This window comes from Maylandia zebra, linkage group LG18 (genome assembly GCF_041146795.1).
Source record: "Maylandia zebra isolate NMK-2024a linkage group LG18, Mzebra_GT3a, whole genome shotgun sequence".
NCBI classification, from domain to species: Eukaryota; Metazoa; Chordata; class Actinopteri; order Cichliformes; family Cichlidae; genus Maylandia; species Maylandia zebra.
Window position 1 is genome coordinate 9,371,286 of NC_135184.1, and position 23,110 is coordinate 9,394,395.

Here is a 23,110-nt window from a genome sequence, read left to right on the forward strand (position 1 = left end):
TTCCTTGTTTTCACACATTTCCTCAATGGTTATGACATATGTACATTCGGTTCTTTCCTCAAGAGTGACTCTTTTTGCGAACTGATCTTCATCCGCACTGCCCTGGACACCCACATGCAGTGCATGGCAGCCAAACAATAACATAAACCTGACATCTCTGCCTTAAACACTGATATATTGTCAGGAATTCTGCATGCCTTTTTAATTCATGAATTCATCTATCAGTACTTCTCTTTCTGAATCTTTTTTCTTCCTGATTTCCATTGGTAAAAATAATTCAAAATGTGTTTAGCTACTGGCTTCTGGATCTGACAGACAGGAAGAGATTACAGTGAATAACAGATCTGACTTCATTTCGCTCCCAGTTTAGAATTGGTTGTTGTTCTCAATTGTTCTGTATTTTTAAGGCTGTTTAAATATTTTTTTTCTTTTTGTTCTGTTTGGGTTTTTTGTTTGGTTTTGTTTTATATTTTGAAAATTAGCATTTCTGTCAGTGACAGAGGCTTATGTGAACAATTACATTTTGCTGATGTGTGTGTGTGTAATCTCTAAATACATGTTTGTGCCTGTGTGCCCAGCAAACATGACATAGGAAAGTTGTGCAAGACAGAAAAAGAAATAGCATGACTTTTAAGGAAGGACATCCCCTCACCGACAGCATGTTACAGCCTGCGAGGCAGGAAAGGATTCAGTTTTTATTCAGCTCACAGGAACACCATCAAATTTTGGGAACAGCGGACATCCTAAGCTCATACACATCACGGAGAAATAACAAACCGTCAAAAGGTGAGCAATATAATATATACTAAATAGCCATTTTAGCATATTTTCTTTTGGACCTCTTTTTGATAACAAACAGCATCTTATTTTTGTTGCAATACTTACTGGTGATGTAAGCCTGGCAGTAATTAATTTTTTTAATTACTTGCAAAACTCCAACAGGGGAAAATAAACAGTGTGTTTTAGTGGTACCAGAGAAAAGAAATTAAGACTTGATGTCTTGTTCTCATCATATCATCGTATGTTGACCAGTTTGTGAACCTTTAGACTTCTGTCACTATCACTTATATTTATTTTGTCTTTGCGATCAGTGCACAGATGCGTCATACTTTTTACCACAAGGTGCAAAACTGACGCAGAGGATGACTGTCTGTGACTTCGGCATATCAGTTTTCGACATGAGACAAAGGAGAAAAAAAATCAACTTGAAACAAAGACTGTATACTTTTCTTTGACGCAGTGCAGCTAATGTTCGACAAGTTTGGGCTGAATCGTTGGCTTGGTTGCAAATATTTAAACGCTGTGTCAGGGTAGCACATGTCCTCAGTTATTGTGTATGACTGTCTTCTTAATATTATGGTTTGTTTGAATGTTGTTTGTTGAAAGAATCAAATCGTCCAAAAACTCTGTGTTCAGTAATTTCTGTCTCTTTTAAAAAAAAATAAACTAGTAAAAAACTATATCTAATTTGCTTAACACAGAGAAAAAATAGGTTGTGGTTTTAGGAAGTGTCTAAAATCTATCTGTACAGAGCTGATGGTTAAATGTCGAAAAATAAACACTACCAAAGTCAAACATTTTGGTTTTCATATTTGTAGAAGTTTTTTAGATCTATTAAGTAAAATAGGATTTAGGCTTTGGCAGTGCAGGTTAAACGTGTTTTGGGTGGTCTCCCATGATTTCTGGATTAAGGTATTGAAGCTCTTTCTTGATAAGAAACATCTGTTCAACGTGGAGAGTCCGAAAATGCAGTTCAAAGGTGCTTATCTTAAAAAGATAAATGAATGAATGAATGATAATAAATAATACTGAAGGGGCAATCTGCTAACCTGACAGTCATGCTGAATTATAACCACTGTAAACAGTTTCCATGAAGTTAGCATTTATCAAGGGCTACTCTAGTATTTTGGACCTCATTAGTTTTGTTTATTTATTGATTTATAGAGTTAAATGTCAATCTCATTTATTTCACCTCTGTAATATTCTTGATATTTAAATTGATCTATAGTTATATATATTTTAGAGCTATTGCTGATGTTTTGTAGACTTTTTAATACATTGTCATATTAAATTAGTTTAGTCTGTTACTGTCATTGTCTTGGAGCAGCTGTAAGCTACATAATTTCCTTTTGGTGTTCTAATGTTTTTTCCCATCTAAAGGATCAAAAATTCTTCTGCCATGAGCTACTCAAGTCTCTCACCTCTGACTGGACCAAACCCCACCCCTGACCCTGATGATGAAAATGTTGTGAAAAATGACTATTCCGCAGCCATTGGTGCCCTCATCCTCAGCTTGGTCTTCCTCCTGGGCGTCCCTGGAAATCTCTTCATTGTCTGGAGCATCCTGGCCCGCTGCCAACAACGCTCAGTCACCACTCTCCTCATCCTTAACTTGGCATGTGCTGATGGGTTCCTCATGGCTCTCACCATCTTTTTCATCATCTACCTGGTCATGCAGACGTGGGTCTTTGGAAACGCCATGTGCAAAATCCTGTTCTACCTGTGCAACTCCAACATGTATGCGTCAATCTTTCTGATAACCCTGATGAGCGTGCACAGGCTGTTGGCCATAGTCTTTCCACACACACTGTATCGCCTGATCACCAGGAAGGTTGTGAGGAGGGTGATCCTAGGCACATGGGTGCTAGTGATGGTCATGTCTATCCCCTCATTGGTGTTTCGAGATGTGAAAAAAGAAACTGATGATATGAATCAAACAACATATGTGTGTGCATCCAATCACACACTGCGTAGACATGTAAGTACACTTGTGTTGGTTATTTGTCTGCCACTGATCTGATTAGTTTCATAATCATATTTCCATCCATAAAATGCCTTCAAAAAACCTTCTGCATGTGAGAGCCCGTAAAATAGTGAGTGAGGTATTGAACATGATCACGCTTTGAGCAAAAGGTCCAGCACACCTATCTGAAATTAGGTTTGTTTTGTTTTTTGTTTTTTAATAAAGATGCATCAACAACTTGAAAATCTTCATTGGATGATATCAGCCTTCTTAATTCACATCAGTTTATAATAGGGTGCTGAAGAGAAAAAAAAACTGAGAACAGTCTTTTCTTTAAAAATGAATTCTGTTTCAATGTCACAAACCACTGACTTAAAAAATAATAATAAAAGAAATAATGGTAATACTTACATAAAAATAAATTTTATTAGATACAACTTCATGAACAAGTAGACAGTCTATTTTAGCAGGAGGTTGCAGATGTGTTTTTTTTACTGTGTTTAAGGCCTTTTATAGCTGCAGCTTAACTAGTATCCATAGTGCTTTGAGCAGATTACTTTTACTAAAAGATTCTTTATACACTAGACTCCATGTGTTTCAAGCTTTTGTGTTGATCCTTCATAAAGGATCAATGCAAAACATTGTTTTTACAGGTAAAAGTCCTCTTTTTAAAATACTAGTTTTGTTGGCATTTTTCCCTTTATTGGATAGCAAAGCAGTTAAGATAATACTTGAAGAGGAGGAGAGAGGGAAGACATGCAGCAAAGTGCTGTAGGTCAGATTCAAACCTAGGTCATAGCTCTCCAGCCATGTGGCAGGTGCTCGCTTGTTCACCCACTAAGCTAAAGTGGCAACAATAAAAGTTGTTGTTAATTAAGGCTTCAAAACTAGTAGCATCCAAATTCCCTTCAGAATGTATATAGTAAAAATACTTATTATGCAGAAGGTGCTTTTTCACACAAAAGACATCATGACGTGGCTTAAAGTCATCAGATGTTTGATTTTGTCCTCTAATTTGACAAAAACAAAGCAAATAAGTTAATTCAACTTAAACAGTTTTACAATTTTAGCTTTTACTTCTTTATTTGTTTTCCATATTTGGAGAAATCAGTTCATGTCTGAAGAAAAGTGCCTTTCTTTATATGCTCTTGTTTTCAGGTGAGGTTTCAGTACGCATTTGAGACAGTGGCAGGATTCATTATTCCTTATGCAATCATTATAACCTGCTATGTTGTCATCCTGAAACGCTTGAGGGAGACCAAGTTCCAACGAAATGCCCGCAGCGAGAAACTCATCCTGGCTATTGTCATCACATTTGGTCTGTTCTGGCTGCCGTACCACGTCATCAACATGGTACAGGTGTGCGAGGGCGTGTTCTTGACAAATATTCGCATCAAATCTGCTCAAAATTTCTGTTAAGAGAGTTGTGCTTTTGAGTGAATACTGAGTGTGTTTTGTTTTCTACCAAAGGTGGCAGCTGCTTGGTACCCAAAGAACTCACCCATAAGAGAAAGGTGAGTAACTTAAGTTTTCTGTAGAGGCTCTTTCTCCACTCTGTTACATATTCTTTACTTGGTTGTACATGTGTGTGCTTTTGTGTGGCATCAATATATGGTTAGTGTGTGGTGACAGTGTGTGTCCGTTTACCTTTATGGTGGGAAGCCTGTCTTGGTAGCTTCCCAGGATTCTGTTGCCCGGATCCCCACAACAAAGTTGTAGCTGCTGTGTCTCTAGCGGCTAGCTGTGGCTAATGTGTTAGCCAGTGAGTGAGACCCTCGGGTCACATCCCTAGCTCAGGACTGATGAGGAAAGTGGACATCTCACAGGCAATGGCAGAGTGTCCAGGCCCTTGGGCGGGATCCACTCCCTCATCAGCTTTGGGATCAGACTACAGCGGGCTAGGCCACCACCCCCTCCCCTGCCTGAGAATAACTTGGGGCACCTACAGCTCTGTGGATCCTTGGGTCACGTCCCCAGCTCGGCCCCCGACTTCCCACCACACCTGAGCAGGCGAGGAAGGTGGAAGTGTCTGGGCCCTCGGGCGGGATCCACTCTGCTGAAACCAAAAAAAAAAAAAAAGCTTTTTTGGGTGTGGGTGTGGGTGTGTGTGTGTGTGTGTGGGGGGGGGGGGGGGCATTCTTACAAGAGCAAGTACAAACTTTGAATGTTTAAATGCAAAAAGTGCAGTGGAAGTGCTAGAGGAACAGGTCAGTAAGAGCATCTTAGAGAGGTATAGTTTTTCACAAGTAAAGATGGGTAAAGGGTCACCAATCTGCAAAAACTACATCTAAAATATGTGCAGCAATTTCAGAGTAATGTTCCTCAATGTGAAGTTGTTAAGACATTGACCATCCTACCATCTCAAGTACATAATATTATGAAATTATTCAGAATGTGGAGAAATCTATGTGCAATGAACACAGCTGGAAAAAAAAAAAAATATATATATATATATGACTTTTCAAACTTTTCCCCTGCAGATTAGATACCATCTCTCAGTCCAGCCGTGCAGTGACCTCAGCTTTGGCCTTCATCAGCAGTTGTGCTAACCCAGTCCTCTACACCTTTGCAGGGAAATCCTACATCAAGAAAAATGGTTTTGCCTTCATGGCTAAGCTATTTGAGGGAACATTATCAGATCAAACAGGAACCAAAAGCACCCGACTCACAACTGACAATGTCGGAGAGAGTAATGTTGATTGTCAAAATCGTACAGTGGCTTCTACTCCAGAGAACAGGAATGTTGAATGAACTTCATACACTAACAGACTGTATATATAAATGAAAGCACTTAAAATTGTGTAAAGCTTTATGTGGACTTATAGATTTTAGGCTACACACAACAAGCATTAGCACAGCATTTTTTTTTTATTTAAAATGTGATAACACAATTAAAGTGGAAGTCAGGAGTGTAAGCACAAGCAGTTTACCTTCGTCTACGTGCATCTGAATATCTGTAAAGTCTCAGGTCTGTAAATACGTTAAAACTACAGTTTTAACGTATTTACAGTTTTTATTCCTTAATGTAAAGACTGATTTTGTAAAATAAAAATGGTGTGAATGAAAACTGATGCTTGCTACTAAAGTACACTTTAAGAAAACTGCATATTCAATATCAAGAAATTTTTAATGCAGTTTACTTTCAATGAAAAAAAACAAAAAAACATTTAAAATCTTCTGCAATTGACAGTGTCATGAGCTTCTGTCAGATTTGTTACATAGAAGCTCAAGTCAAAGGACTCGTGTTTAACCTGCTCTTTGTCCAACATTTCTACATAATCTGTTTTTATTTTGTCATCGTTAAAGTCAGAATGACTTTGAGCCAAGAAAAGGCACCACCAACTTAAACTAATTGTTACAAATGTAGAAGAGCATCTCTAAATTAAAGAAAATTGGCTACAGCTGCAGAAAATGTGCCATTCCCAATGCTACAATTTCCTCACCAAAAATGGTCAAAGTCAGAGTTTTGTGCAACAGTGGATTCTCCAGGCTTGTATCGATGCTGGTGATCAATGTTTGAGCGTTGTTAAACACAAGTACACTTGCATACCATTGTTGCTGCCAAGGCACAAGGCTCAGGTCATCTCAAACTGGTTTCCTCAACTTGAAAACGAGCTCACTGCTCAAATAGCCTCCAGTCAAATACAGCACCTTTGGTTTGTGGAATGAAGGTTGTATCAGATGCCAAACCCAAAGCAACTGATTCCATCACATCCAAATAGACCAAAATCTGAGTAGTCTTTTCAGCATCTTGTCAAATATCTGCTATAGTAGCAGGCTGTAGCCAATGACAGAGCCCAGTGAGTGTATACTGAGGTCAAGACCTCAGTTTTACTGATGCTTTTCATACCTTTCAGTAACGCCTTTTCGCAGATTAGGCAACAGGAATTTTAATTTAGTCATTTTGAGTCATTTTCCCCACTACACTTTAAACATGTTTTGACTGGTCCATTTAGACATGCTCCTAGTCTAATTTTAATATTCATTTACCCATTTTGCCCCAACTTCAAATGTACAGCACATTAACCATAATTAAAAAGAAGTCCTTTGCACAGTCCAAGCCCAACACATCCTGCAAAAACAATTCAAATTACACATTTGAAATAAAAACCTGCAAAAGTTTGATTTACAAAAAAGATGCTTTATTGAACACACAAATGTACCTACCGGTACTACAAATTGTTATCACTGAAATATAGATCGAGTTGTATTTGTCAGTAAACAAAGATTTAATTAAAATAAATTACATTTAATACTTTAAAATCACAACATTTCCACCTGAGGAAACCCAGCAGCCAGAGCTCATGAAGGATCCATCACCTGTCAAACAAAGAAAATATTAATAGAGCCTCAAAGGCATTAATTCAGCATTACAATCACTTTAGAGTTTAAAATAAATTTTAAAAAAAAAGCAGGGGTGCTGTTGAACTATGTTGTACTAAACTCTGGTTACACATTTTTAGTACACCACAATATAAAAACATACTGCACAGACTAAGTAACACTTTAATGTTAACCTAAGTTAATTTAAAGTCATCAACTTAATGGCTTTGCTGACTTCATGCATCACTGACTAGCCAATCAGTGACCACATCTACCGACACATTTTCATATTTCTGCCTCGATTGCTTGGTACCCCGGTTGAGTTGGTACTAAAAAGTACCAGGTACTATCACCTAATGGAAAACCCTAAAAAGTGTCCTGACCCGAATAGGGACTAATGAAAACGGGCTATTAGATAATACAGTTCCTTTGTGATGCAAGCTTATTGGCCATTCAATATCAGATTATGGGCTGGATTTTGATATCCAGAGTGGATTGCATTAACCATTTAATTTCAAAAAGTCAAAAAAGAAATTACCTAGCAGAATTTGACCCTAGTTAAATTTTGACTATAGACCACCTGACTTCAGCATCTTAAATTTCTTAATTTTATCTCCTTTTCTGTCTTCATTTATTTATTTGTACCATTTGTATTTTATCTGCTCTATTTCTATTGTATATCTTAACCAGCATCTGAGGGTGGACAGCAAAGAAACAATTTCATTTGCACAGAGAAATGCCTTTCTTTGGACACATGACATTAAACACCTTGAATCTAAAGCTTGGAATTTCCACACTTTTAAACCAACAGATATTGTGATGCAATTTCAGCGAACAAAACTGAAGAAACCTTACCTTGGACACACCCAGGTTCTGAAATCCTGAAAGAAAAGGAACATAAGATTAGCTTAACTGTGCACTTACACACCAGAGTGCCTGACCTGCGCCCTTACTGTCAAACCCATCAGTGCAGTGAAAGATAATCATGAGGTTTCAGGTGAAACACGGACTCACATGCAACTCATCATCAAGGTTTGACTAAAAGCTGGCAAGTCTGCATCTGCAGCAGGTATAGGATGAGAACTGAAATGGCACAACTCAATTAATGGGCCTAGTGTGATAAAGCTAAGAGTAAAGAAATAATTTCTTATTTTTTATATAATGCACAGTTTAGTTGATGCATTTTAAAATGTGTGAACTGAACATTCAGCTTGTGATTTTGGTAAATATTACAGCAATGTTTAGAACTTACAGAACCTATTTAGCTCATTTAGGAATTTACACTCTCAGATAGGACAAGACAGGAAACCCTTTGTTTTACAAGCATAAACAAAGGGAACACGCTGACTCCTCAAGTTCTTAATAAAACGGATTATACCCTTTGTAAACAAGGCCTTAGTGCTTGACCTTTATATTAGTTTTAACTTTGTTACTTATGAAGTTCATAGTGGACGTTAGTTGACCCAACATAGTAGCACGGAGGTCTTATGCACGGGTATTGTGTCGTTTGACGCAACTAAAATTAACTTCCAATTTTAATCAGTTTCGTTCAGTTCTCGGTGAAGCAAGCCAGCTTCATTTAGATCGTTTTGTATGTGATGTTTGAAGTACACACCAACCCTGACCCACAGGTCTTCCTCCTATGGGAGTCATTAACCTCAAACACATCAACCTAAACTGTTATAACATTACAGAACACAGCCCCAGCACCTTAAAGTTCACTGAGCTCCCAATCAAAGCCTAAATTGCATCAGTCCCTCGTACGCATCGTTTAATATTCAGCTGCATTTTCCTCATCAGCGGAAACCACGAGGTGCATTTGGCGCTACTGAAGCTGCGAGCTAACAATGTGCGGAAATAACGTCAAGAAACGCGCAAACGCATAAATATAAACACGACACCTGCGACAATAACGAAGAGAATCATCACTAAAGGTGAACATTTAGAGTAAAACAAGGTGTCACCTCGTCAGTTCTCGTCTCTCCAGCACCTCATGTCCGACCTGCATCACCGCAACAAGGAAGAGAGGTCGTTAATGAGCCCGAGCCGCAATTTATCTCTTTATCAAACCACGTGTCTCCTGCTCTCTGCCGTCAAGCAAGCAGCTTCCGGGTTTGCCTGTGCCGCATAAAAATAAAAACATCGTTTAACAGTATACTTTCAAGACATCTTCTCTTTAATACGCATCCTGCATTTTATTACTGAAACACATTACTACCGAAATGTAAACATAATGACATAAAGTAGCAGCATAGAGGCACAGCCTGAATAAACAAGTAAGGAAAATACATACAGTGGCATACAGTACATTTTCCACATGGCTTTATCAATCTCTAACGTCATTTTGGAGGAATTTAGGCCCACACGTCCTTACGGTGTTGCTTCAGCTAATTGACGTTAGCAGGCAAACTTTTATGCACAGCTCTCTGAAGGTCCTGCTACAATATTTTAATAAGGTTGCAGCCTGGACTTTGACTGAGCCAATGCAACATCTTTTTTTAGCCATTCTGTTGCAGATTTGCTGCCAAGCTGTAGCTATGGGACCGATTACTTCTTATTTGACCCTAAAATACTTTTGATTAGCACAGTGAATGCAAGGTGCACAGGTCCTGTGGCCGCAAAACAGTCCTCAAATTGTTACCCTCTACCACCAACAGCTGGTATGAGATGTTTGTGTTGATATGCTGTGTTTGGTTTTTTGGCAAACATGGCGGTGTGCATTATGACCAACCATCTCAACTTTGGTTTCATCTTTCCAAAGCAGCACATTGTTACACACACATATATGTGTGTGTGTGTGTGTGTGTGTGTGTGTGTGTGTGTGTGTGTGTGTGTGTGTGTGTGTGTGTGTGGCTAACATAAATAACAACATTAAATTATTATTGTTGTTACTGTTGTTAAGATTTTTGTTTAGCTTTTGTTGATGTTGGACTGTGGCCCATGGCGCTATTGCGCTATTGTAATATTTACGTTTTGTATTACCCTTTAATTAGCAGAAAATGATACCATAAATGGCATTTTTATTTCACTCGTATTCCTGTGCATCTGTGCTAATCCTGCAATGATAAATGTCTGTTACAAGATATTCGCTTTAAACTTAAAAAAAACAAACAACTTTTGTTTGTTTTAACTATGATCTTCTACATTAATAATTTATTGCCTAATATTACCTAATTTCTTACCTAATCAAGGGTAAACATTTCTCATTCGGATGCTGTAGTTACGTCAGAGGCGGTGTGAGTTAAACTTTTAGTACTTAAAGCTAAAAAAGTTTGGGGTTATATCTCATATTATTCCTTTAAATTTGAAAAGGAACGACATCACATCACTAAAACCAGCAGGTGTCAGCTGTTACTAAAGAATTCCGACTTCGGTCAAGCCAACTGTGAACTACAAAATGACGTGTTTGCGTGGCTAAAGTACGGAACGCCGATTGGACCAAACTCGCTGAAATTACAGTTTGATAACAGAGCAGCTGGAGAAGGAGAGGAGGGAGGTGGAGATGGGGGAGATGCCTCTAGGACTGAGAAGAACACAACTTGTACTTAATTATTGGGCAAATCTTCAAGGCCATGGACAGGATCACCCACCACAAGCAGTTCTTAACCCTTGCTGGGAGAAAGGAAGGTGGAAATCAAAGAGCTTTGGGTGGATTGTGGGTGGAAGAGCAAGTGAATTTAAACTGGATCAGTTGGACGAGTTTCGTTACCAGCAATATCTCCCTGGATACTTCCTGAAGCCATAGTTGATTTCACTCTACTGGATAAGAAGACTAAGGATGGGGCATTTATTTTAAACTCCTATACTGTGCAGGCTTACATTGACCAGTTTTATGGTTGTGTTCAATTATATACGGATGCATCTAAGGATTCAGCCAGTCAAATTGGTGTAGCAGTTGTGGTCCCAGAGTTCATGGTTAAAATAGAAAAAAGGATCACTGATAGACTGTCAGTATTCACTGGAGAACTGCTTGCAATTCTGTTGGCGGTTCAGTGGGTGGAAGATATGAGGCCATTAAAAGCTATTGTTTGTTCAGAATCAAGAGCATCATTGCTTAGTTTACAAGGTAGTCACTCAGATGTGAGAGCAGATATTCTAGCAGAAATTCAGCAAACACTGTTCAGGATAAACATGATGGGTCTTACAGTTGTATTTCTTTGGATTCCAGCCCATTATGGAATAATGGGGAATGAAATGGCAGACAGAGCGGCGAAGCAAGCCACAAAACATGGGACAGTTGACCTGGCTGTTAGTTTTGGTCAAGCTGAAGTGAAGAGTATCATACGGCAAGAAATGAGGGGTAGATGGCAAAAGCAGTGGGAGGAGGAAAGGAGAGGATGGTGGTTGTGTACAATACAAAGGGGGGTAGGAGAAATGAGGACCACTGGAAGGAGCAGGAGAGAGGAGATGGTCATATCGAGATTGAGATTTGGACATACTGGGTTAAATGCTACATTATTCTTGATTGGGAAACATAATCAGAATCAGAATCAGAATACTTTATTAATCCCGAAGGAAATTAGGGAAATGTGCCTTCTGTGGAGACACAGAAACTATAGAGTTTGTGATATTGCACTGTCCGAAATATCAGGTGGAGAGGAGACAATTATCCCAAAACCTTATTAATATGAAAATGAAATTGGATCTGGTTGACCTATTGCAAAAGGATTCTGGAAGTAAGAGTTACCAGGCTTTATTTCAGTTTTTTAAAGCGGGAAGAGTGTTTGAAAGGCTTTGAGGTGTTTTTTTCTTTGGGGGGGGGGGGGGGGGGGGGGTCATTCCAGTTCACACTCCATACTAGTGGTGGCGGTAATGCACCAATCAGTTGTTTGCCAACCGCCAATAACATTTAAGAAGAGGAAGAAGAAGGAGAGGCGGGACTCGTGTACGGTGGCGTTTTGAGATTTAACTCAAGGTTAAAGGGCAAGCTTCTGGCCATGAGAATTTTAATAGGTATGTACAATTTTTAAAAAGTTACACGTTTTTTAAAGTTGCTCGGAAAGGTCAGAGTGACATTACGCTTTCAGATAGCTTACAGCTAATGTTTACGTTGCGGCCAATAATGAAGTGCCTTATATCCATTAGTGAGTTTGTACTTGTGCATTATGTTGGGCTGTAGCACTATTGTGAACAGAGCCTGGGAGCTTTGAGAACGCGTGCTAAAATTGTGTGCTTATGGTGTGTTTCATAGTTGAGTTTGCTCAGGTAATGCACAAAGCAATGTTTTGTAAGCATGTACAATACGCATGCGCACCACGCATGCCTGACTCACCTAATTTTGAGGGGGGTTTTTTTTTAATAATTTTGAAGCGTTTCTATGTATTTATTTAGTTGTTTGGTTAAATAATAGAAATATTTCTCTTCAAGTTAAACTGCAAAAACGAGAATAAAGTTGACCCAAAGCCACCTTAACATCATGAGCAAAAAGGGGTTTTTGAAAGTTGCGACTTTCCTTTGTTACAGCAGTTAAAACTGAGTGTAATTTTAAATTTAACGTAAAACGTTAAAAAAAAATTAAAGCACGATATGATAAAATACATCCGATTTTAAATCTTTATACAGTACTTTCTTTACACACTTGTACGAATCACAGTTTCTAAGTTGAAGGAAGTGTGCGGCTTTTGTTTTTCAGTTTGTTCCTTTTGATGATTTCTCTGTCTGTTGTGTTTCTTGTAGGAGGGGGATCTGGCTTCGTTGGCCGTGAGCTTACCCGCCTACTTAGGGACAAAGGTCATGAGGTGACACTGATATCCCGCCAGCCTGGTCCAGGGAAGATAACATGGGTATGACCTAAAGTTAATACAAAGTAAAAGGGCAAACCTAAAGCTCATTTTAGGACCTGTTGATTCATCACTGTTAACGAAACATCATACTGGAGCTGATGCCTGATGGTTTGAAGGACTGAAATTAGAGAGGGAGAAGAAATTTATTAATCCCTTGTGTTGGTTCCTCCGGGAAATTCAGTATGTACAAACTGTACAGACAGAGACGTACAAACTGATAAATGTGGAAGGGGGATAGTTTACAGATCCAGTGACATTTCTAAACATCTTTATGTTTCTTCCTCTCTGCTCCTGCAGGGTGAGTTGGAGTCTCAGGGTCTCCCACCGTGTGAGGGTGCCGTCAACTTGGCTGGAGAGAATCTCATAAACCCACTGCGATGGTGAGAAATAAATAATCAAAGAGTCCATCCTAATATCTGCAGCATTTTAATGCATTTACAGGGATTGTCACTGTTTCTTCCCTTGGGTTCTGTTTTGAAGGTGGAATGAAAGCTACAAAAAAGACTTGTTCTCCAGTCGCGTTGACACAACTAAAGCTCTTTCTCAAGCCATTGCTGCTTCCTCCAGTCCTCCTCACTCTTGGGTGCTGGTGTCAGGTGTAGGTAAGCATTTAATAAGTGAGATTCTACTCAGCACAGCAGATCAGATGAACTCATTGATAATATAGATAGTAATTCTATTATTGCTTTTCCATTGTTTGTTTTCATGACACAGCTTGCTATAAACCCAGTCTAACAGCTCAATACACAGAAGACAGTGAATGGACTCCGTTTGACCTTCTCTCAAGACTTGTCAAAGAGTGGGAAGCAGCAGCACTACTTCCTGAAAATGTGGCAAAAACCACCAAACAAGTCATCATCCGGCCTGGTTTGTATACGGCACATGCTTATGTTTATTGTCCATTCTGAATCTGTCTAAATCAGGGGTGGGCAACTCCAGGCCTCGAGGGCCGGTGTCCCTGCAGGTTTTAGATGTGTCCTGGAACCAACACAGCTGATTTAAATGGCTAAATTAGCTCCTCAACATGTCCTGAAGTTCTCCAGAGGCCTGGTAACAAACTAATCATGTGATTCAGGTGTGTTGTGTTACCCAAGGTAAGATCTAAAACCTGGCCTGGAATTGCCTACCCGTGGTCTAAATGGATCAGATGAAGGGCCACATGCATCTTTCTGGTCCTATGTAAGGTCTTTGCTGGATTTTTTTCCTATTTCTTAAGAACATGGCTTTCAGATCCTGTTCGTCTGCTGTAGATGGTTTCTTTAGGCCTGCCACTTCTTTTGTCCTCACGTCTAGTTTCTTCATAATTTGTAAGTGTAACCTGTAGTTCACACTGCAGGTGTTAATGCTCAATTGCAATTTTTTGATCAAATCCGATTTTTTTTTTTTTCCTTTTCTGGTTGTTCACACTACAAATAAAATGTGACAGCAAATGCGCTCTAGTGTGAACGGTTCATGGCCCTCAAAGTGGTCCACATGCACAAAAGAAGATGTCACACACAACGCGCTCTGTTTGCGGAAGTAAAAATGGCGGCTACAGAGCTAGTAGGTGTTGTTGCAGCAGTCTATCAATTTCTGCACAGTCGTAACCGACAGAATTTTGACAAATTAAATAGAGAAAGAAGGAAACAGAGAAAAAAGAGAGCCCGTGCTTTAACAACGGCCGCCATGCTTTCTCGTTTGTCTTCTCTAGCGCTGATAATTGGCGTCCGTCTTGTGTCAGTGATGTAAAAGACAGATTAAATGCAAAATGACCATTCAAACAGCAGTCGCTTTCTAAAACATCAGATACGTAATGGATTCAGTACCACATACGAAAGTGACCTAGGTCGGATTTGAAAATATTGGGTTTGTGCCGTTCAAGCTGTCATACCATGATCGGATATGAGTCGGATAGGATCAAAAAAAGTCGGATTTGATGCGCGTTCGCCTGCAGTGTGAACATAGCCTAAGTGTTCTGCTCATAGTTATTTTGGAATCACCAAAAATATAATTTTTATGCCTGTCAAAATATGTTATCCTTGGCATTTTTCAGAGATTGACTAAATCGACTTAAAGAAATGTGGAAAAAAAATTTGTTTTTATGACTGGCTTCTAATAACAAAGTGCCTAAGGATACATTTTTAAAAACAGTGGTTCATTTCTTGAATTGGGTGCCTTTTTCATGCTTGAATGATTCACAGGTCAGTGTTAACTGGTTTAACAAACTAAAGAAAGTAATTGGGGCAAAAACCTTTCCTGAAGGTTTGAAGACGATCGGGTACAAGAACTAGAATAAAAAGAATGAAAAGGCTACCACCATCCAAAGAAAAACTTTAAAAGACCATCAGTCTGTTAAACTTTTGCATTTTGTACATGCATACACAACATGTGAAGATTTAAAGTATCTTATCTCTGTATTACTTTTTATCTTTTTCAGTTTTTATAGCATGAATTAAAATTTTATCTCGTGGGCCATTTCACGGCAGATAATCTGACTAGATTGACTGAATGGACAGCATAAGCTTGAACTAATGGTTTTTCAGTTATAAAGAGTGTCCCAGTAAATCATCATTAAACAAGTTAAAATGGCTGCAGTGAAAAACATGTGCTTTCTTATTTTCCATGCATTCCCCAGGGGCAGTGCTGGGTCGTGATGGTGGGGCCATGAAGCAGATGCTGCTGCCGTTCTGGCTCGGCCTCGGGGGTACCCTGGGATCTGGAAGACAACCATTTCCCTGGATCCACGTTTCAGACCTGGCAGGAATCATTGTCCGCGCACTGGAGCCCCCTGCTGACACTCCACCCTCCTCATCACCACAAGTGTTCAACGGAGTCGCGCCGGCTCTCAACACAAACTATGAATTCACTAAAGAACTGGGTCGGGTCTTGAGGCGGCCCACCATCCTTCCTGTACCTGGCTTTGTCATGAACGCCCTGCTGGGTTCGGAGAGGGCCGTGATCCTTACTCAAGGCCAGAAAGTCATACCTAAGAGGACTTTGGAGTCTGGATTTCAGTACAACTACCCTGACTTGACCTCCGCTTTGAAGGAGATTGTTAATTAACAAGAGAGTACGGCGGTTCATTTTTACTGTAATACAAGAATAAACAAATATGAGCCTAAACGAGTCATTGAAAATGAATCCCAGGATCATGACTCAGTAAAAGACTGTTGTAAATTACTTATTCATCAGATCTGTGTACTGATGAACTGTTGTTTCTCATATTGCTAAAGAGCAGTTATGGGATCATGTTTGAAAAACTGTTTTAAATAAAATGTCATGCTTTGCTTTAAAGTGTTTCTCCGCATTCGGGACAATAACAAGCGGCTTTAAGCCTTTGCTTACATTTAGAAAGCACTGGGACATGATTGTTGATACTGAAGTGTTTCTGTAAAATAAATCTGACAGAGTTGAGTCTTGATAACAGATGTGTCTAAACTTTCTCCTTTAGCAGCTTTTGCTCCTTTCGTTCAAACTCATGAACAGAGCTACAGAAGATAATCTTGGATGGTTGTACATCTAGCCATTAATGCTGCAACTAGTGACCGTGTTTATTGTTATTAACTCCTAATTAATGCAAAAAAAAAAATTGTCAGTGACACAGTGGTTAGTAATATAAATAACCACATTACAGATGGTGAAGCACCGAAACAATTATTGGAGCTACAGGTCATAGCCTGGAGTCTTTTTTGTTTGTTTGTTTGTTTTTTTAAATAGTCGTTTACATAAGTCTAGGTTAATCAAGTTTACTGGATCTTTTTTGTGGCCTGCAGTAAATTAAAAATGTTGCTGAAATCTCACTTTGAGTCTCACAGTGTCACTGAATTAACCTGCAACACGGAAACGTGCAAAAAGAAATTTTACCCTTTTTATTTTAAGGCTGTGAAATGTTATGTTACCAAAAAAAAATACATAAAGCTCATGTTATGTATTGTTCTGCTGAATAAACAACTTTAAGGTTTGTTTGGACTGCATTGAAAATGAAATGCTTCAAGGTAAATTCAATTTCAAAATACTTTTTAAAAGACATTTCAGTCCAAAGAGCATCACACTTAAAAATATAATGGTTTATTGGAGGTGGTACACAATAAAGAAAACTGCAGAGAGGAAATGTATATGTAATTTGCAGCTCCTTTGTCTATAAATCAAAGTATTATCAGTTTCACGATGTATCGTATGTTTCCACAGTCTGTCTTTACGGCTGAATCGTCACTCTGAATCACTGTTGACGTCTTCCTCTACACCCCGAATGATCGGCATTTGATCTCCCCAGTCACTGCTCCGAGCGCAGCGGTACATATCTCTGATTAAAATGACATTGAAATAGAACAATTAAACAGAAAAAATCCAATACAAAACAAAACAGTCAAATAAGTCCATCAGTGACAATAAAACAAACAACAAAAAGCAATAAGAATATCCAGCAACCAAAGGCTGCCTGTAGCACAGAGTATCGATTATTATGACATACAGAAGGTTTACAATGAATTTCTGCTCCATTTGGTCTAGTTCTGACACATTTTCGGATCACATAATTCAAAATTATAGCCAAATTTGATCAGCAATTCCCCAGTTTGAAGTCCAGGCAAGCCAGATCTTTTGCTGCATTTCCTTCCCTCATTCTCTCTTTCTGTATTTCCCGCATCTTTCCTGCGTGCCTACCTGTGTCTAGGAAATCTTTAAACACCCGAGGAGTTTTGTTAATTTTAGAAAACGTTGTTGATGAACTGCGTGGCCCCACACTGAATCAAATTCAAACAGTACGCAGCCCTAATAAGCATTTTAATGACATATTTCTTCTTAGTTTATTTTAATGCACCTGGTCCCTAACATCATATCCTAAAAACCCTATGGTATCCGATCTGACCTAGAGTCTTAATATCTCTGGATTCAGGACTGATATCCTCTCGATTATAAAATTAGACTTCAAACGTTTCTTTTTGATGAAACCTGAGCAGAATTTGATGACCCTGAAGAATCCTTTGGTCAGACTGCTGGGGGACTTCCCATGATGCACTGAGCAGTTCTTCTTCACTCTCTTCTTTTCCCTCCCAATGCACTCACCTGTCACTACTGAATGTCAGTACCTTTTGTCTTCTCTCTCCCACAGAGTGCATTTTGTCTTCATCTCTCTATGCCAGAGATGGGCAACTCCAGGCCTCAAGGGCCAATGTGCTGCAGGTTTTAGATGTATCCTTGAGCCCACACAGCTGATTTAAATGGCTAAATGGGTCAACATGTCTTGAAGTTCTCCAGAGGGCTGGTAATGAACTAATCATTTGGTTCAGGTGTGTTGACCCAGGGTGATATCTAAAAACTGCAGGACACCAGCCCTTGAGGCCTGGAGTTGCCCACCCCTGCTCTATGCTAGCATTTAAGGAAAAGGACTAAACCTATTCTGCAGCTGATGAATTTGTGTGACACTGATTTTTCTTTTTACCTGCTGTGTTTACGGGCTGTCACCACCATGTGCTGTAGCTGTCCGTCCGGGCAACACATGCGACAGTGGACATGCCTCGTTCTGCGCAGCACTGGTGCAATCAGCCTGGCCCACTCCACACCCTTTGTGCCTTCCTCCACTGCTTCTGTCCGCCTCAAAATTAGGTAGCTGAACTTCTCGATCTGACGGTCATTGTGCTGGAAAAGAAAAAAAAAGGGTTGATATGGAATTCATTCAGCATTTATCTGAAAAAACACAAAACAAAACATGTTTGCATATATAGCACCTTCTGTCAGCAACAAATATAAGACAAGTGTAAATTAATAATACTTAAAAGGCAACAAGAATAAAAAGTTATGAAGTTAAAAATAACGAATTCAATCCAAGATAAAATCTTGGCGCAAGACTTTGTGTCTTTTATGTTTTACATGCTATTAAATAAATATGAGTTTCCTGATAATATACAATAATACGAAACTTCAGCTGCGTTCACAGAAGGGAATGAAGTGCAGCTGATTTTAATAGCAGAGCCTGGTACAGAAGACTATATGTTGTTTTTGCAGATTACACTAAAATGTTTTAGTCTTATTTGGTCTGTTGCTTGGTTTGCAGGACCAGCATTCTAAGAAGAAAAGCCTCAGAACTTCCTCTCCTCCCGTCACCCTTCCAGCTCATCCGAGGTGTTCCCAAAGCAGCTGAGGCATAATCTCGTGGGTCTGTCCCAGAGATTCTCTAAGTAGAATATGCTCAAAATGCCTCACCAAGGAGATGTCCAGGTCATATCCTAGTCAGATCCTCAAAAACCCTCAGCTGGCTCCTTTCGAGTTGCGGATGTACTCTGAAGCCCTCAGAAAGGACCCCCAAATGACAACAGTGAGCCACCCTGCGGAGGTAGTTGATTTCTACTGCTTCTATCTGTGATCTTTTTGTCACTACTTAGAGCTTGTGACCATAACTGTATACCCACCACTGCTTGCCATCTTTCTCTGAGGGCAACTCTAGACTGAGAGTCCAGCCCCTCTCCAGGAGACCTGTTGCAGAGCACCAGCTGTGCGTTGAGGTGAGCCTGACTATATTAGCTGGTACTACTCAAGCACTAATTCACCAGTGTTGTCTTAGGACAATAAGGATAATTTAAAATTCATGCAATGCTGCTCCGGTGGAGTCCAAGAATAAAAAGAAAGAGACCTGGTAATTAACAGATTAGATCCCATTTAAAGTGAAAAGCTGTAAACAGACATAGACAGTTGAGTCTTACCCTGGGTAGAGACAGAGGTTGGTAATGCTGCTGGAAGTTGCAGGGTGTGACGGGCTCATGGGCCAGTTTGGGACACACCAGTTCATGTGAACACTAAAATAAATAAATAAATGAATGAATAGACGCGCAATAAGACTGAGACACTAATGGCTCTAAGTATGACTTTAATTAAATCTACTGGGTGTTAAACTTACTGGAGCAAACACTGATGCTGGCCTGGAGTCATAAACGGTCTTCTCTTGTTTCTGGAGTCAGAAAACCAACAATTTAGTTTGATCAATAACAACTATTGTGAACTGCTGTCTTATCCAGTGTGTTTAAATACCTTCAATAAAGTATCTCTGGCTTCCATGAGTATCTGATGGCCCTCTTTGGTCCCATTTTCCACCAGCACCTAGAACATAAAATGCAACGATTAATAGTTTTTTTTTCTGTTTCCTTTTAAACACCAGAGGCTCACCAATCATTTTCTTAAGTTGTATCTTTCTTTGATCTCACCAGATATGAGCTTGTCTTTCTCCAAAGAGTGAATGCTGCCTCCTCTCGGTCTTTCACATTTGGCAGCTCTGAGAGGGTAAAAGCTGCAGTGACTAAATCAAACTGCACCTGAAAGGAGAAAAAGGATGGTCAGGATTTCCAGTTGTTGAGATTATCTGGAACATTAATGACAGCAAATCAAAAATATTGGGATTTTCTTTATTTTTTGATTTTGTCTGTTTGTGTTCTTTTCTAGAACAACAACTAAAAATATTTTAAAAATCCATGTATAACCCAGAATTGAAGTCTAGAATATTGCATATACATTTTTAATAACACACTGATTTTTTAAAATTCTTGACAGTGAACACATTGTGACTTAAATAAAAGCTGAGGGAGTTTTACCTTAGGGGAGACAGGGAGAAACTGCCTGAAATACACTTGTTTGATGCAGGGTTCAGCTCTTTCGTCATCACCTGCTCAATTAAAAAAAAAAAAAAATAATAATAATAATAATAATAATACAATCCAGTCAGTTCTTATTAACATCTGTATTTCACATAAAGAAACAAAAATAAATTGTCTACATGTGTGTCTACCTTTCAGAAGTTGTTCTGCCAAAATGTTCATTGGCCCTGAGCTGTCCACACACACCATCTCCTTCAAAGAGTCACCCCAGCATGCGTGAGATGCCCTGAGGAAACGGCCAGATTATAAACTTAGTTTAGCTATTCAGACTAAAGCATTTACATGTTTTACTAGTGTTACACACTAACCAGACAACGGTTCCTAACCCAGAACCAAAATCCAGGAGAGTGTGAGGAGCAAAGGAGGGATCCCTCTTCTTTATCTAAATGATGAGGGGAAAAAACTGCAGGTATAACTGAGTTTAACCACAAAAAACAACTTGTGCTTGGATTCAAGCGATTCTTAAAAAGGAAGCTCCCTGTATCACCACGTAAGCCGATTGCCTCCACAGCACTTTGCTACCTCATTCAGAGCTCTCCTCACTGCAGCGTAACCGCCAGCAAGTCGAGCTGCCATGTAGACCACGCCGAGCTCTTCATCGTACCTGAAACACAGTGAGATGCTTGTAAATCTACTGCACGGCAAATTTAAGGACCAAAACTACAACTTCAGGATGGATCATGGTGGAGCGCAACCATTCGCTGGGTTTATCTAAAGAAAGCATCTTAAGTCTGTTAAAGGTATAAAATGTTCAGCATTTGTCATAAATCGCAGTTTTAGCTTCTCCTATTATGGGTAAAAGAGGCTTTTTCTCCTTTAGGAATCAGTAAATATAACAAAGAGGCATTCAGAACAGACTGAAACGTGAAAAACTGATAATGAATAACACTGTAGTTAAATGACATGTTACTTCGTGGGTGCCCAGTGATATGTCGTTCTTCGGAGCTCTGAGAGAACTTTCCTCCTAATGCGGTCTTCCATTGCTTGCTCGTCTATATCTGCAGAATGAATGTATATTTATTTTTTCTAGCTGCTGCATGATATGATCTTGTTGCATGTGTATTATTACTTTTAAAAAAATTATACATATGTCACCCACCTCCTCCCTTTTGCATGGCTTTCTCCCACAATTCTTTCTCCAGGCTCACAGCTTTCTGCCTCAGAGTTAAATCCTCGACCGCTCGTTTCCTGCTCCACAGGAAGTTCGTGAGCTTGTGAATGCGCTCAGGAAGCTGATTCACCTGAGCTCCTACAGATGCAGAGATGGATGAGAGGCAAAGGGTTTCAACCAATGAAGCTGGTCAGAAAGATCTGTTATATTAACTGATTTACCAACACTAAGCTTACTGTGAATAATCGACTGTGCAGCCACGTGGAGTTCCTCAGGTAGCCGTAGAGTTTTCAAGTTGGTCACACCTGGGTGTTTTCTGTGTGGTTCACCCTTTAGGAAATCTACCTGTGGCTGTGGGTGTGTAGCTGCACTTATTGCCTGAAATAACAGGTTTAAATGATGCTGTTTTACTGACCTTTGAATTAAACTAAAATATGATTATATGAGGAAAATAAAAAACAGGAAATCCAATTACAGCCAGATTTTAGAAAAAAACAAACAAACAAAGAAACCAAACAAAATCTGTGTTTCATTTTTTTCAAAAGATCCAGTGGCCACTACATTAGGCACATGTACTGTTTGAGTGCTTGTTAACGTAGGTATTTCATCAGCTAATCACATAGCAGCGACTTAACGCATTTAGGCATGCAAACATGGACAAGAAGACCTATGGAAATTCAAACCAAGCATCAAAATTTGGATGAAAAGTAATTTATGTTACGTGACGTGGTTGTTTGTGTAACAATATACTCGAGTATTGTTGCTGACCATGTCCACCTACTTATGATCACAGTATTCTGAAGGCAAAAGGAGGGCCTATCCAGTGCTAGCAAGGTGTAAATAATGAAGTGGCCAGTAAGTGCAGTTTTAGTTTATTTAATGAAATGTTTGAGTCCAAGGTAACTGGGAACCAGACAGCAGCCTTACTGGCTCCAGTTATAATGTCAGAAAGACATAGCCAAGAGATTTTTTATGCTGAGCTGATAATAACCCCAGAAAATCCCCTCAGTGTAGTATTCAGAGATGTGTTTGGGCAGTGTTTGAATGAACGTAGAAATCATGTTTTACACCAGTGAGAGTTGGCAGCCCTGACATCTGGGGGACAGGTAGAGTAGATTCACGACTAAATGGTGTATATTATGCCAAAAATAAAAAATAAAATGTAAATGTACAGACTGAAACTATTTTGTTCTCTATAGCTTATGTGTCTGACCTCTGCGATTAAAAAGCTGCATTCAGTGGTAATATCAATCCGTACTCACCCGGCACACCAGCATCGCCAAAGGTTTTCTCTGACAGAGAACACAGGCGCTAAATCTACGCGGTACCATAACATCTGCTTCTAACCGTTACGTTTAAATGGCTTAAAATTCAACTTTCATCCAGCCTTCCTAAAGTGTCACGTTAGAATCCCACTAATCCTTCAACAAAATAATTCCGACCACTACCTAAGGCGGAACACTTTCGCCCCTAATCTCTGTTCCCACCTCAGGAGAACAACGAAGAGTGCTACTCCGCCTACTGTCCA

At 39.4% G+C, this 23,110-nt stretch overlaps 3 protein-coding genes and 1 long non-coding RNA gene across 5 annotated transcripts; 2 read left to right on the forward strand and 2 right to left on the reverse strand.

Annotated features, from left to right (window-relative positions):
• Positions 1 to 591: 591 nt before the first annotated feature.
• Positions 592 to 5,804, forward strand: LOC101467388 (leukotriene B4 receptor 1). The gene is made up of 5 exons (XM_004555196.4): positions 592 to 786; positions 2,161 to 2,758; positions 3,902 to 4,102; positions 4,214 to 4,257; positions 5,224 to 5,804. Exons 2-5 carry the CDS (start codon positions 2,180 to 2,182, stop codon positions 5,492 to 5,494), a joined length of 1,095 nt encoding a protein of 364 aa, XP_004555253.3. The 5' UTR covers positions 592 to 786; positions 2,161 to 2,179; the 3' UTR covers positions 5,495 to 5,804.
• Positions 5,805 to 6,869: 1,065 nt separating this feature from the next.
• Positions 6,870 to 10,370, reverse strand: LOC105940993 (uncharacterized). Its single transcript, XR_001167644.2, has 4 exons — positions 10,249 to 10,370; positions 9,031 to 9,184; positions 7,922 to 7,947; positions 6,870 to 7,063 (listed from the first exon to the last, which is right to left on the reverse strand). It is a non-coding gene; the product is annotated as an uncharacterized LOC105940993 (long non-coding RNA).
• A 1,518-nt stretch (positions 10,371 to 11,888) lies between these two features.
• On the forward strand, positions 11,889 to 16,252 carry sdr39u1 (short chain dehydrogenase/reductase family 39U, member 1). 2 transcript variants are annotated; one of them, XM_004555197.5, is made up of 6 exons: positions 11,889 to 12,019; positions 12,743 to 12,849; positions 13,147 to 13,229; positions 13,330 to 13,451; positions 13,564 to 13,716; positions 15,464 to 16,252. In XM_004555197.5, the coding sequence occupies exons 1-6, from the start codon at positions 12,004 to 12,006 to the stop codon at positions 15,889 to 15,891; spliced, it is 909 nt and encodes a 302-aa protein (XP_004555254.1). In that variant the 5' UTR covers positions 11,889 to 12,003; the 3' UTR covers positions 15,892 to 16,252. The 2 variants fall into 2 exon arrangements, with proteins under 2 accessions (XP_004555254.1, XP_076732436.1); XM_076876321.1 differs by lacking the exon at positions 11,889 to 12,019 and adding an exon at positions 12,051 to 12,150.
• Positions 16,253 to 16,874: 622 nt separating this feature from the next.
• On the reverse strand, positions 16,875 to 23,037 carry mettl17 (methyltransferase like 17). The gene is made up of 14 exons (XM_004555198.5): positions 22,845 to 23,037; positions 21,819 to 21,960; positions 21,571 to 21,720; positions 21,382 to 21,469; positions 20,994 to 21,075; positions 20,780 to 20,853; positions 20,603 to 20,697; positions 20,409 to 20,479; positions 20,025 to 20,132; positions 19,852 to 19,920; positions 19,721 to 19,771; positions 19,527 to 19,619; positions 18,269 to 18,465; positions 16,875 to 17,131 (listed from the first exon to the last, which is right to left on the reverse strand). The coding sequence occupies exons 1-14, from the start codon at positions 22,911 to 22,913 to the stop codon at positions 17,038 to 17,040; spliced, it is 1,383 nt and encodes a 460-aa protein (XP_004555255.1). The 5' UTR covers positions 22,914 to 23,037; the 3' UTR covers positions 16,875 to 17,037.
• Positions 23,038 to 23,110: the final 73 nt, after the last annotated feature.

What these genes read in the sequence shown, in the direction of transcription:
- LOC101467388 (XM_004555196.4), top strand. Translation starts at nt 2,180, where the DNA reads ATGAGCTACTCAAGTCTCTCACCTCTGACTGGACCAAACCCCACCCCT. An exon ending in ATCACACACTGCGTAGACAT is followed by an intron (nt 2,759 to 3,901) that starts GTAAGTACACTT and finishes TCTTGTTTTCAG; the next exon opens with GTGAGGTTTCAGTACGCATT. An exon ending in ACGTCATCAACATGGTACAG is followed by an intron (nt 4,103 to 4,213) that starts GTGTGCGAGGGC and finishes TTTCTACCAAAG; the next exon opens with GTGGCAGCTGCTTGGTACCC.
- sdr39u1 (XM_076876321.1), top strand. Translation starts at nt 12,108, where the DNA reads ATGTTTACGTTGCGGCCAATAATGAAGTGCCTTATATCCATTA. An exon ending in GAAGTGCCTTATATCCATTA is followed by an intron (nt 12,151 to 12,742) that starts GTGAGTTTGTAC and finishes TGTTTCTTGTAG; the next exon opens with GAGGGGGATCTGGCTTCGTT. An exon ending in CTCATAAACCCACTGCGATG is followed by an intron (nt 13,230 to 13,329) that starts GTGAGAAATAAA and finishes TCTGTTTTGAAG; the next exon opens with GTGGAATGAAAGCTACAAAA.
- mettl17 (XM_004555198.5), bottom strand. Translation starts at nt 22,913, where the DNA reads ATGGTACCGCGTAGATTTAGCGCCTGTGTTCTCTGTCAGAGAAAACCT. An exon ending in AGCCATGCAAAAGGGAGGAG is followed by an intron (nt 21,470 to 21,570) that starts GTGGGTGACATA and finishes TTCATTCTGCAG; the next exon opens with ATATAGACGAGCAAGCAATG. An exon ending in ACAGCCCGTAAACACAGCAG is followed by an intron (nt 17,132 to 18,268) that starts GTAAAAAGAAAA and finishes CATTTTAATCAG; the next exon opens with AGATATGTACCGCTGCGCTC.